The following is a 14,423-nucleotide window of genomic DNA, read 5'->3' as shown; positions in this document are numbered from 1 at the left end:
CTATTGTATCTATGTACACTATGTCCCATGGTTTGGAAGATGTGTCCGATATCACGAATTCTTCCACATGTGTTCTTTTCGGTTTGCTAATTTGACATTCATGACATTGTTTAATGTATTTTCTTACGTCATTTTCTAAATTTTTCCATCTGAATCTTGCATTTAGCTTCTTTATTAGTCTATTTTTCCTTAAGTGTCCTGGCAGGATTGCCATATCGTGGTACTGGGGGTTGGTACCCCCGATGATGGGTTGATTAAGTTAAAACACTAATTACCGAAATATATTTATTTAAGTCACCGTTTACGACAGTACCTAGTTGGTGTCGGGATAAATAATGTCTCTACTCTTACCACGTCGGTTTCTGCATAATGAATAATCTCCCTCTTTACTTTCTACGTATCTATAAATAAATCCCAATTGTTTGTTATGATTGACCATACTTGAATGTGACCGTGAATTACTAATAGCAGTATAATTGGTGACTTCGGTGTTTTCAAAATGTGTGGCCTAGATTACAAAATCAATGTCACCCATTTCGCAATCCAAACAATGCATGTAAATAATATTTGCTTAAGACTTTTAAAAATTAAATCGATATGGATTAACTCTTATTTTTTTTATGCTAATATAAATCCTTTACACTTATAACAAGGTCTGATTTCATAGCTCTGACAGATCATGACAACAAGACATTGCTTTACAAATAAATTGTTATCATAAATTGTAAACACTATCTAGTTAAAGTCGTACATATATTGTTTTCTGCAATATATGTACGACGAATTTTTCGTTGTGCTGAAGGACAAAATAAGTAGCTGGAAAGTTCAAAAGAACGACCTTCAGAGGAAAGTGTTTTAACACCAATGCTTTTTGATGTATACAAACAACCAACAGACCCTGACAGAAACCAAGCATTTCTTCCATGCTGAGGATCTTGCAATATGTACTCAAGCAAAAAGTTTTGAAGAAGTAGAAGAGAAACTCGAAACTACCTAAAATATAATGATTGCGTGTTGTCTGAAGAATTCCCTGACACCTAATCCTTCTAAACCCCAAGTCTATGCCTTCCACCTTCGCGCAAAGAAGCTAAGCTAAAACTTCAAATTGCGTGGAATTGCAATACATCAGTACGCACAGACCAATCTAAATATTTTGGAGTGACTCTTGACCGGTCTCTCATCTACAGACACATCCCACATAAAAACAGGAGTCAAAGTATCAACTGGGAACCGGATAATCAGAAAGCTAACAGGAAGCAAATGGGGTGCATATCCTGGCATCTTATTAACAATAGCCCAGGCACTATGTTTTTCAACAGCTGAAAATACATACTCCGTTTGGAACAAATCTGCCAACAAACAAATGGAACCAGTTAAGTGGATACAACCAGATAAAAGTCGAAGTTTTCAATCTAATGGCATATAAAACAACATAATGTTACTCTACATCCCACCAGACTGAAAACAATGGAAACTTCTCTGGTTACACCTCCGAGGCTTCTACAATTTGCAAGCCATAACGGATGCTGAGACTAAGGAAGACGAGGGAATTTTACACTTTATAATTCACGTCCCATCTGCTCATCGCGGTAAAGTTCCAACGAAAATGGTTCCCTTCGTACTCCAATCAGAGTGAACATGTAAATTAAAAATGAATAACCATTTTCAATTTCATTGCAAAACGAAAATAGAGCCGCATCATATTCTAGTCAAATCAGAGAGTGCAGCACCTCTACCGGTTTCGAAACTTATCAGTCTTTCATCAGGAGGCACATAATATGCTGCTCTCTCTGATCCAACCAAAACGAACCCACGGCGCTGAGCAGATAAGACGTGAATTATAAATTGTAAAATTCCCTCATCTTCCTTAGTCTCAGCATCCATTATTGCTTGCAAATTGTAGAAGCCTCGGAGGTGTAACCAGAGGAGGTTCCCATTGTTTTCAGTCTAGTGGGATATAGAGTAACATTATGTTGTTTTATATGCCATTAGATTGAAAACTTAGTCTTTTGCTAGCAGTTGCCGCTAGGGCATCTATGCCATTTCGTTCGTTGCAATCCGTGACTGCACGCCGAAGTTTGTTTTGGTTGGATCAGACAAAGCAGCAAATGTGCCTCCTGACGAGAGACTAATAAGTTTCGAAACCGGTAGAGGTGCTTGCTGCACTCTCTGATTGGACTAGAATATGATGCGGCTGTATTTTCGTTTTGCAACGAAACTGAAAACGGTTATTCATTTTTGACAACCAGATAAGTTAATAAAGTGAATACTTTTGTATTCTAACTAAAGTTGTAGGACCTTTTTCAAAATTATATTCTTATGTACCAACATATTGCTATTTTAAGTTAATTTATATACCTGAATGGTCTCCGAAAAATTTTAGCCCATCAAAAGGAATTTTTTAGAGAAGTAGAGAAGGGGTTAGGAAGGTCCAGGCCTTACTACCTGTTAATTATTTCGTAGCAGCTCCAAAAAGCGTTAGCCAATATTTTAGATACAGGGCAGTGAATAACGTCGTTCATAAAAACACACCTACAGGCTGAGTTACTTAAGGATAATCATGACAAATTTTCCTCTTTATCAATTTGGCAAAGTAAAGTGGAACCTGCTTAATTCGACTTCCATAATTCGAAATCATCTTTAATTCTAATTTTTATTCTGGTACCTAGCATTTCCTATATAAGTAATGGTAAAAGGTCGTAAATAATTCGAATTATATTTTGAATAATTCGAACTTTTCTACTATATTTTCTGAATATCTTAGAATCTTTTGTCATTACTGAGAAGCTAAATTCTACAAAGCAGCTTAAAATTTCGGATCTCTTGGAAAAAAAAGTCGATCTTTTTTATAGCTTGCAAATGTTTTAATTGGTATTTTTGGCCGAATTTTGTTGGCCCATTTTTTGAGGTTGACAAGACTCGGGCAAGAATAGGAACAAAAACATCTCCAGCGATAGAAATGATCAACTACTGTTTTTTGCCGATCAACTACTGATATTTATCATTATTTGCAGATGTTTTTAAAGGTAATTCTTGTTTTTATAGATTTATTTTTTAATTCGAATTTTTGGATAATTCGAATATTTTTAACGGTCCTCTGAGATTCGAATTATCCAAGTTGCACTGTACTACCTCTATGTAATTATGTATCAATCAGCTCTCAAATAAAAATATTATTTTGTTTGATAATATTACGTTTAACAACGCAGACTCACTCATCCATAATATATCAAGATGGACATATCCATAATGTAAAATTTGTTGATAGAGAAATAAATAAATTCTGACAAGAATTCATTAGCCAGTCACTTTTTAAGTTACATTATCGGGCAGTATTATATTTTTGAGAATTATGATTAAAACTATTTTATAGTTGACATTTCGTTTCCAATGCATCTCAATGTAAATAAATATTCCTTTTTATGAAACGTTTTATGAAATTAAAATTTTACATTTTTGTTCTTACCTTTGCTTGTACCGTCAGGCCCCCTGAGGATGGTACACTCTTCTATTGTTCCAAAAGGTGCAAATAACTGTCGGACATCCTCTTCAGTTTGTTGCTTACTAAGCATACCCACGAACAGCTTACGATCTGTAGTCACAAGAGAAAGCAAAAATTAACATTTGATAGATAGATGAAGTACATTATTTTGACTTAACACATAGTGGTACAATTACACTATGCAACTATCTTTATCTTAATTATTTTATGGATATTTTTTGAAACGAATTGGTAATTTACTACTAAAATAATCTTTGCCATTTCACATAAATAGGTACTAAGCAATTTTTTGGAAAATACACTACATAATTTAAAATTCTCGGTTTAGCTTTCCGGTAACCAACCTTTTTTTGTTACACGGATGACCAACGGGGGTAAAAAATGACCCCAAGTCAAAAATGGCAATTGACAAAAAAATTAAGTTGTTTTAAGAATTATTAAAATAATGTATTCGTAATTTTCATGTTAGTATTGTATCAATAAATGATAAATAAACATTAGTAAAACATAATATTTTAATTACAACTGAACAAAAGTAAGAATCATCATTCTGAACATAGAACTAAAGAAATTTTAAAATATACACTAATTTACGTCGCCACAGGTTTAGCAAACAATTTTCTTTTAATATTGGAATGTTTCTTACAAATAAATCAACATAATAGACGGTACTTATTTTATAAGATTGGAACATGGAAGGCCAAGGCAGTTCGTCTTTGAGCCCAAATTCAGAAAATATTTTTATTTTCGTAAAATATAGGGCATTTTGTTTATTACAAAATATGAGAGTATCTAGAATGATATTAACTTTTAACTACCCGCGCATCAAGTTATAATATAACTACAAGCGTGGCGTACTTTATACGCCACACGAAAATACACTTAAAAACAGCGGATTTGTATTTTTTTTAGAAAAATACATTAGTTGTTTGTTATAAACCTTATTAGGCATCAGCAAATACTTGGAGTTCCTTCTCAGTAAGCCAATTGGGATTTATAACTGGAATCAGATTCCGTGATAAATAAAATGACTAATAATTTTTTTTTGAAATCTGATTTTTTATATGAGAAAAAGTATTGTTTATAAAGAAACATATATTTTGTGCCATAATGACTAAAAGACAACTGAAAGTTGTACTTATATTACTATAATAGTGGCGTAAATTTTCCACCACCGGAAACAACAAATAATAAACTGTAAAGCACATTCCAGTGATAGGTTAGATAGATAAACAAGGTCAAAAATTAAATTTTTAAATATATTTGCAGTAGAATTCTTATATCTGGCGTAAAAAATACGTCAGCGCGTGTAGTTAAAGGTTAAAGTCATCATAAAAAAATAATGAGTTTAAAATTAAAAATATTTCTGAATTTATTAAATAAAAACATACATTGGGGACAAAATTTACCCCCCTTGGTCATTGGAAGGTTAAAGGACACCGCACACATTCTATGGAAAATTTAATGTCACTCAAATTCAATAAAATTTATACGAATAGATTTGTCTCGAAATTACAATCATTTCATATCATTACGCTAACTTTGATTTTAATTATTAGCGGGGTAAATTGTATTTAAAATTGATGGAAGTAACATTTTTTAAATCCATATAAACATCTCATATTAATAAATACTATTATTCTAATTGCTTTTGGAATGTCAAATAAACGTCAAATTGAAAGGCAGTTTATTTAGAAGTTCTCCTAAAAATTATTAATTTTTAAGGTTTTTTCTTAACTTTTTGAGTATTACGAGTAGTATAAAGAAGTACTAAACCAGTGATCTGTAAGAAAGTGTGAAATTTAGCGCCTAGAAGTTAAATTTCAGAAAACAAATAATATGGAAGGTATACCACCCGAACCTCCAGATAAAGGTAAATTTTATGTAGAAATGGAAGGAGATGGGATGATGGAATATGAGGAATTAAATAAAAATAACAATAGAGTAAATAATAAGGTAACAAACAAACAAAACCAAACAAGTAGTACTATTGAGGTAAGTAACAAATTTAGTTGCAATAACGATGAAAATTTGACAAATTTAAATCAAACAGATAAGTCAGGTAAGCAAAATTTAAATAAAGTAATAAATTTAAGATTAAAACATAGATATCAATTTGGAGATAATGCACCTTATATAGTACACATAGAAAATAAAAACGGTAACATTGGTCGATTACACAGGATCGGCACGGCCCGTTTGATTTTAAGTGCAGTACCTGAAATTGAAAATAATATCACACAAATTACAGTAGTTGGTAGAAATAAAATCAAGGTAGAACTAAATAATTTTGCTAGTGCTAATAAATTAATTGATTCTCAAATTCTTAAAAGCAAAGAGTATGAGGCATATATTCCAACGTTTTTTACTCAAAAGAAAGGTGTTATAAAATTGGTAGATAAAGAGATAGAAGATAATGATTTATTATCATTAATTAAACCTAGATTTGGAATTAAATTCGAAGTATTACATGTAAAAAGAATTATGCGGAAAGTGATTCAAGATAATGGTAATACTAATTATGTAAAAACAGGAACCGTAATTGTCACTTTTAAAGGTCAGTCTATACCAAAAAATGTAATAATAGAAAAAATGATATACGAGGTGGAAAATTATACACCCAGAATAATCCAATGTTTAAAGTGTTTGAGATTTGGGCATATAAGTGCCCAATGTAGAGGAAAAGATAGGTGTGAAAGATGTGGCGAAGAACACAACAAATCTAATTGTTCCAATCCGAATAATTTACTTTGTGTATTGTGCAAAGGAAAACACAGCGCTACTGACAAGGGAGCAGATTGTACAGAAAGACAAAAACAGGAATATATTAAAAAAATTATGAATAATGAAAATATAACATATTATGAAGCTAATAATAAATATAAAAAATGTTATTCAACAGTAAGTAAAGACCAAGAAAATACTTCAAATAAATATACAATATCTAAACGAAAAAGATCAAGTAGTATTGATTCTAGTAGTGTAGATAAAGAAACAATGGAAGCACGCAGAAAAATTTTGCAAACACCAAGAATACAAAGTCAGCCTTGTTATAATTTTAATAATCCCATTTATTCTAACACAACACAAACACAAAACGATAATCAAAATAATATAGGAGAAATAATAGTAAACTTTATTTCAGCAACATTAAATCAAATTAATCACAATTTAGATAAAAAACGTTGGAATTATTAAAAAACAATATTTCACAATTATTATTACCTCGTGATGGCTAACGTTTCATTTCTTCAATGGAATGCGAGATCAATTAAAACAAATAAGGGTTATTTAGAAAAATTCTTGTATGACAATAAAATAGATATAGGATTAATATCAGAAACTTGGTTAAAAAAAAGTAATTTTATTAACTTTACTGGTTATAATGTCTTTAGGAATGATAGAGATGATGGATATGGTGGAGTAGCCATCCTTTTGAAAAAATTAATAAAATTTTACAACAGTCCTACTTTTCACCAAATTAATGACATAATGTGCAATAGCATATCAATTAAAATTCAATCCGGAAAAAAGTTAAACATTTATTCAATATACGTAAAACCAAATCTTAAAATCACTCTAAATGAATGGAAAAAGTTTTTTAATAGTCTAGAGAAGCCTTTTATAATTGGTGGTGATTTTAATAGCCACAATTATGTTTGGGGTTGTAGTACTGTAGATACTATAGGAAAAAATCTGTTAGAAGCTATTGAGGACTGTAATCTTGTAATTTTAAATAATGGTAAAGAAACTTTGATGCGTAGACCGAATAGCAATAATAAATCTGCAATAGATCTTACAATATGCTCAGCAAATATTAGTCATTTTTTCGATTGGGATGTTGTGGACGAGACATTAGGATCAAATCATTTTGCTATTATTATTAAGTCAAATATTAATGTTAATAAAGCGGAATGTGTAAATACAAAATTCCAATGGAACATAAATAAAGCGGATTGGTCTCTTTTCTCTTCTATCACTGATAATTTCATGGAAATAGATAATAATTTAAATTACCAACAATTTTTAAATAAATTAAACGAATATTGTAAGATATGTATACCGGAGAAGAGAACAGGGACTAATCCACGATTTAGAAAAACTTGGTGGAATGACAATTGTAAAAAGGTAATAGAAGAACAAAAACTAGCTTTACGCAAGTATAAACTTCAGTCTAATATACAAAATTATATAAATTATAATAAATGTGTAGCGAAAACCAAAAAAGTTGTATTAGAGAGTAAGCGTAATGCATGGAGAAATTTTTGTAAAACTTTAAACAAAAATACACCAATTAAAGATATGTGGAATCAAGCCAAACGATTACAAAACATTTTTAAACCACAAATAAATCCAGTGACTGAAGGAGAATGGGTTGAGGAGTTTTTAAGAAAATTATGTCCAGATAATATATTTTCAAAAATTAATGTAATGGAAAGAAAAAACTCTATGCATCCACTTTCAATTCCATTTAGTTTCTGTGAATTAGAAATAAGCCTTAAGAATAAGAAAAATACTTCTCCAGGTATAGATAATGTACATTATATTATGTTGGCCAATTTACATCAAAAAGGGAAAGAAACACTATTAAATTTTTTTAATCAAATATGGTTATCAGAAGATATTCCAGATAACTGGAGAGAGTACCGGGTGATTCCTATTCTCAAAACAAATCGGAATCCTGATTCAGCAGAATCTTATAGAGGTATTTCATTGAGCTCCTGCATAACAAAAACACTGGAAAGAATGATAAAACTTAGGCTCGAAAGTTGGCTAGAAAAAAACAATAAATTATCACAAACACAATTTGGATTTCGAAAAAATCATTCTACTGTGGAAGCTGTGAGTCATTTGGTAACAGATATAAATTTAGCGTTTACGAAAAATTCTTCAGTAATCGCTCTTTTATTAGATGTTGAAGCAGCATACGACAACGTTAATTTAAATATACTATATAACAAAATGATACAAATAGGTCTGCCAGAATGCTTCTGTCAAAAAATAATAAAATTGTATGACTGTAGAAAAATTTATATATCGGTAAATAATAACACATTTGGTCCAAGAGTAGCGATGGGTGGTTTACCTCAAGGAGGAATATTAAGCCCTTTGTTATATTTAATTTACACTTCTGATATAGAAAAAAATTTAAACTCAACAAAAATTTTACAATTTGCAGATGATATAGTTATTTATCAAGAAAACATTAAAATAGAAAATGCAGTCAAATCCATTGAAGAAGGAGACAAACATATTAAAATATGGAGTGAATTACATGGACTAAATATATCTGATTCCAAAACCAAATTATGTATTTTTACAAGAAAACGAAAAGAAATACCCAATCACATCTTAATAAACAATATATCCTATCCTGTACAAAGTTATGTTAAATATTTGGGTATTACTCTGGATAGACAGCTTCTCTGGAAAGAACATATAGACAATATAGTTAAAAAAACAGAAAAAGGAATAAACCTTCTTCGATTCGTATCACACTTACGTTGGGGAGCAGATCCAAATATTTCTTTGTTGTTATTTAAAAATAATATAAGAGCTATATTCGACTACGGATCAATATTATACAGTGACGCATCACAGTGTCATTTAAATAAAATAGACAAAATCATTAATAAATCCCTTAGATTGTGTATAGGAGCCCTAAGAAGTACACCGATAAATAATCTACAAGTTGAATGCTGTGAAATGCCGATGGATATAAGACGAAAAAAACTTGGCATCAACCTTTTAGTTAGATTGTATGAAAAAAAGGCAAGTTTAATTTCCAAAATACATCAACTGTTTTTAGCAGACTTGACAGAAAAATATTGGATAAAAAAGAAAACTCTAAATATGGTAGATTTATATTCAAAAATGACAATATATGATAAACAACTTTATAAATATGACATAAACCCAAATTATAATATTGACTTTAATAGTATGGAACAAGTTCAGGTATACTTTTTAAGGGACTATAGCAAGTTGCCTATATCTTTAAGAAAATTAGTGTTTATCTCCGACAGTTCACAAATTTTCAAAGATTATTGTATGCTATATACAGATGCATCAAAAAATATTGAAGGTGTGGGATGTGCCTATTGGGATAGCAGTAATAAAATTAGTAAAATGTTTAAACTAAATTCTATTATGAGTATATACACAGCTGAATTAATAGCGATAATGGAAGCACTAAAATATTTATCTAATATAAATCATTCAAAGTTTATAATTTTTAGTGACAGTAAAAGTTCTCTTAGTAAAATTAGTGCTATAAATCCTAAATCAAAAGTGAACTACATTGAATTATATATCATAAATAAAATTAAAGAACTTCAGCAACAAGGAAAGTCTGTTAAGTTGGCATGGGTTAAAAGCCACTGTGGAATAACTGGAAATGAAATGGTAGATGAATTGGCTAAAAACGCGGTGACACAAGGAGTATTAACCCATTATCTTTGTACGCCAAAAGATATTGAATCAAATTTATTCAAAGAGATTAAGAAAGAATGGAAAGAAAGGTATATTGATGAAAACGTAAATACAGGAAACCACTACAGATCAATCAGAAACTATATAACGGATAAACCTTGGTTTTCTAAAATGGAGTCGACAAAAGATATGATAAGAACCATATGCAGAATGAGATTTGACCACTGTCTTACTCCATCACATTTATTTAAAATTAATATAGCTGATAGTCCACAATGTATTTGTGGACAGTTGGGCAATCTACAACACAAAATTTTGACCTGTTCTCTTATCTCTAATAAAGTTAATATGTTTTTAAATTCACTGTATTCTTTGACTGATGTCCACCATCCCATTAATTTAAATTATTTATTAACATTAGAAAATAATGAGTTGGTATACCGACTATTGTATAAACATATTTTAGATATTAAGCTTAAATTGTAATTGTAAAATATAGAGTAAGTATTTCTTGTAAATTGTTATATGTTAAAAGAAAAAGAAAAGAAAAGAAAAGAAAAAAAAAGAAAAGAAATATAAAAAAAAATAATAATAAAATAAAAATAAAAAAAAAATAAAAAAAAAATAAAAAAAAAATAAAAAAAAAAAAAAAAATAATAAAAAAAAAAGAAAGAAAAAATATAAAAAAGATATATAAAAAAAATAGAAAAAAAAATATAATAATTAAAAAAAATATAAAAAAAAATATGTAGATAAAAATGAATGACGAACTTGGACAGTCCATAGTAAAATAGCTTTCGAATGAAGTAGAGGGCTAAAGAAGAATGTTGCAGTTTTTGCTGTGGAACTCTGAGAACATCATTTGGAAAAAAATTAATAAAAATATATATATATAAAAAATTATTAAAAAAAAAATACAAAAATAATTATTTATTAGTAGAATTGTTTGTTATATTAGTATTAGTTTTAGGATAAGATACGAAAAAATGACTAATAAAATAAAAAATAGTAAAATTGGCGAATGGATTTAGTGTCCGCAGTCATATAAACCCAAACAAACAATTGCTTTTGAAAACAGCTTAACCCAGCGTGGACTAAGCCGACTAGAGGAACTATGTACTTTGGTACGACTGACCTAATTAAACCTACTTTATTATTTATAAGCCTCTGCCTTGAAGATTTATGAAGTGGTTACTCACAAAATCTTTTTTCTTACTCCAACTGATGTACATCCACATTGGACTTTATATTTGTTGATATTAATTTACGCCCTTATTAATCAAAATTCAGAGTTGGCGCAAGGGTATGAAATTTTTGTAGTTTCGAGATGAATTGATTCATGTAAATTTTATTGCATTTTAGCGGCTTCACATATAGATGTGTTCGGTGTACTTTTTAAATAAGTCATACATCTTCTGTAAGTATTATGGTTATATACAAAAAAGTACATTTTTCATTAACTAATGTGTGACGTTTCGATTTCCAATCGGAAAATCGTTCTGAAAAAAGATTTTTCTAAAAATTATTTTTTAGAATTTTTAGAAACCAGGATCTACCGTGTATAATAAATATATAGAAAGATCTTCAACATAATACTGTAGCTCATCAAACTTGTGGTTTTCTAGTATTTGAATTTTTTGGAGGTTTTTTTTATAGTGGTATGAACATAGAGAATATCCAATCATCTGGAAAATTTGAACATGTTTTGTATAGGTTTGCTGTATTTTGTCAAAACTTGGAGCTTTATAACTTTTTAGTCTTTGGATGAGTCGAATCTCTGCTTTTGCGATATGAGAACCCTGCATAAGAGAGAATATTATAGATATAGTTTTCTCAACAACATAAAAAAATATGAGATCCAAAGATATACAACAACAATGCAGTTAAATAAATAAAAAAGGGATTTATAATTATTATTTGAATCATGTTTAAGTGTAAAGCAGTATCCCTTCATAATATAAAAATAAACTAAAATCTAAGTAATTGACAAAAATTCAAAAATTATTTTAATAGTACAAATAATAGTAAAAATAATATATTATTATTACAACAATATATTTATTAAAAATTGTACATATACATTTCGCTTATGTTAATAAATATAAGTATTATGCATAGTGTAATCGATCCTTTACAATATCTAGATGAAATGATTGGTGCACTTCCACTTAAAGACCGCTATATTGGACACTCAAGGTACGAGCTATGGAGCTAGCAAGGTATTCTAAGAATTTTGGACGTATAACTGTTAAATAGAACTAATCAAAAACAAAAATTTCAAATGTATCATTAAACCAAAAATTTTTTTGGGGAGATATTTAGTCAATAAAATCAATAAAAATATTTTTTTCGTTCTTTATTTTATATTCCTTAGTTATTTTTGTTTCAGTAGTTTCAGTTTTGATAGTCAATAGCTTCAGTGAGAATGCAGTAGTAGTCATTATATCTTTGTTGCGAAACCCAACGTGTTAGTTTTGCATGTGACTTCTTATTGGTTCGTTTTTATTTCTTTTTTATTTTAGTAAATTTTTTTATTGCTTTTTATTTTACCTACTTTTTATATATAAGCTTCAACCTGCTTAGATGATATATAGAGGTTTAGATATAGACTTATAGAATAATAAATTTCATGTAAATAAGAATTTTTGAATTCGAATATTTTGACTTTGAGATATTCTTATTGTTTTATAAAATATTTAATCTGTCCAAAATTCTTACTTTTTCACAAGAGCTAAATGTGATAAGGTACGAGGGACAAGGTTTAACACAAAGGTTGGAAGTATTTATACATTAGTGTATGTCTGTGTATGAGTCAGAGTAGTCGTTATGTATGTATGTATGTATGTATGTATTACGGTTTAGTACCGTCCTATTATTGTTTATGTTGTTGAATTTATTTATAACTGCTTATGTAATGCAAATACGTTACAGCCAAAAAACATGATGACTTATTCTGCAGTTTCCTTCTGCATTATTTTGCTATCTCTTGAACTTATTGTATATAAGCAAAGTAACAAGGTCAGTACTATACTAAACTTTAGCCGTATTCCCCTGGTTCTACCCAAAGTCTTCATTTAACTAAGACTTAGTCGACCTGGAGCCTGCAGATATTGAAAAATATATAGATTTCTCGTCAGCACTGAAATTCGATCCCCAACCTATTGCGTTAATGTCAGACACTCACCCGCTTGAGCTATCCAGCCCCCTGATTATTTTGATACAAGCGATAAATACAAAACTGCTTGATTTGAGGGCTGTAGTGCAGGTTTCTACATGCAAAAAAAGTATGCAACTGATAGAGCACTTCTCTCATCCCGACACTGAATATAAGGGAGACAAGTTCTAGTTTTAAATAAAATAGAGTGCTTATAATAGAAAAATATTTAGTGCTTATGTAAATATTTTGTTTTTAATATTTTTAATATTTTTAATAAATGACCTTATTTTAGTTATTTAGTTTAATAATTACTTATTTCATTGGTTATGGCTCGCCTTTGTCAAAGACGACATCACCGAACACCATGCACACGGCAAGATTGGACGCTTTTCTTCTTAACACGTTGACGGACAGTGCGTCAAATGTATATACAAGTGTTATGACACTATAGGTATTTTGCAAAGTAGAATAGAGAAAAATGCAATGTTTATAGACGTTGTACATACCTCATTACATCAATGGAAATTAGACCTCTATAGACATTCTGTCCGTCAACGTGTTAACTGAGATTATTTACAACATTTAAAAATGAGTACTTGTACTTTATGTGCTGATAATAATTTCTGAGTTATGTCAATCGATTTCTTTCTCATCTACAGTGATATGCGTTTCATTTTTAGGGCTTTTTTTAATTAATCCGCTAATTTTATTTCCTACGTAAAAATAGAGACAATAGCTTTTTATAACAAGGGAGGAAAGTTCTACTTTTCCTCCCGAGAATGAAGTTTACTGCCCGACGCGTAGCGGAGGGCAGTAATCATTCAAGGGAGGAAAAGACACTTTGCTACCATGTTATACATATGATTTTTCCACCTTTCTCAAATAACAAATCATTTTTTCATCTTTAAATAATTTATTTATATATATAACTAACTAACAAAATTTACAACAAAACTAAAAGTAACAAGTAGGTACAGTAGAACTGTCAACTGTTAAATATAATGTCAAATTATTAATGTAAACATGGTTAAATCAAAATTTCAATGTACTGTTTTTCCATTCTGCAAAATACAGGGTGTTGTATAAATAAACGTTAAAATGTATAGATACTTACGTAATAGATAAGAGAATATTGTATAGGGCATCAATAAGTTATTTCATCAATGACATACCATGACGTCAATTTTACTTTTACTCCCTAGGGAGGAAAAGTACGACTTTGCTCCCTATAATCAGGTCCGGAAAAGTATACTTTGGGTAGAGGTAGGTGGAAAAGTTTTTTCCTGATTTATTCTAAATACTTGATGGTCGTATATGCTACGAACTTTTCTA

At 29.7% G+C, this 14,423-nt stretch overlaps 1 protein-coding gene across 1 annotated transcript in view; it reads right to left on the bottom strand.

The window, feature by feature from the left end:
• LOC114346825 (CUGBP Elav-like family member 4) overlaps positions 1–14,423 on the bottom strand; it is a 686,200-nt gene that overhangs the window by 449,913 nt on the left and 221,864 nt on the right. The window contains exon 3 of the mRNA XM_028297581.2: positions 3,467–3,592. Within this exon, the coding sequence (XP_028153382.1) occupies positions 3,467–3,592 (126 nt within the window). The remainder of the gene's footprint in view (positions 1–3,466; positions 3,593–14,423) is intronic.

Source organism: Diabrotica virgifera, chromosome 4 (genome assembly GCF_917563875.1).
Source record: "Diabrotica virgifera virgifera chromosome 4, PGI_DIABVI_V3a".
NCBI lineage: Eukaryota > Metazoa > Arthropoda > Insecta > Coleoptera > Chrysomelidae > Diabrotica > Diabrotica virgifera.
This window is presented reverse-complemented; position numbering and strand designations above follow the sequence as displayed.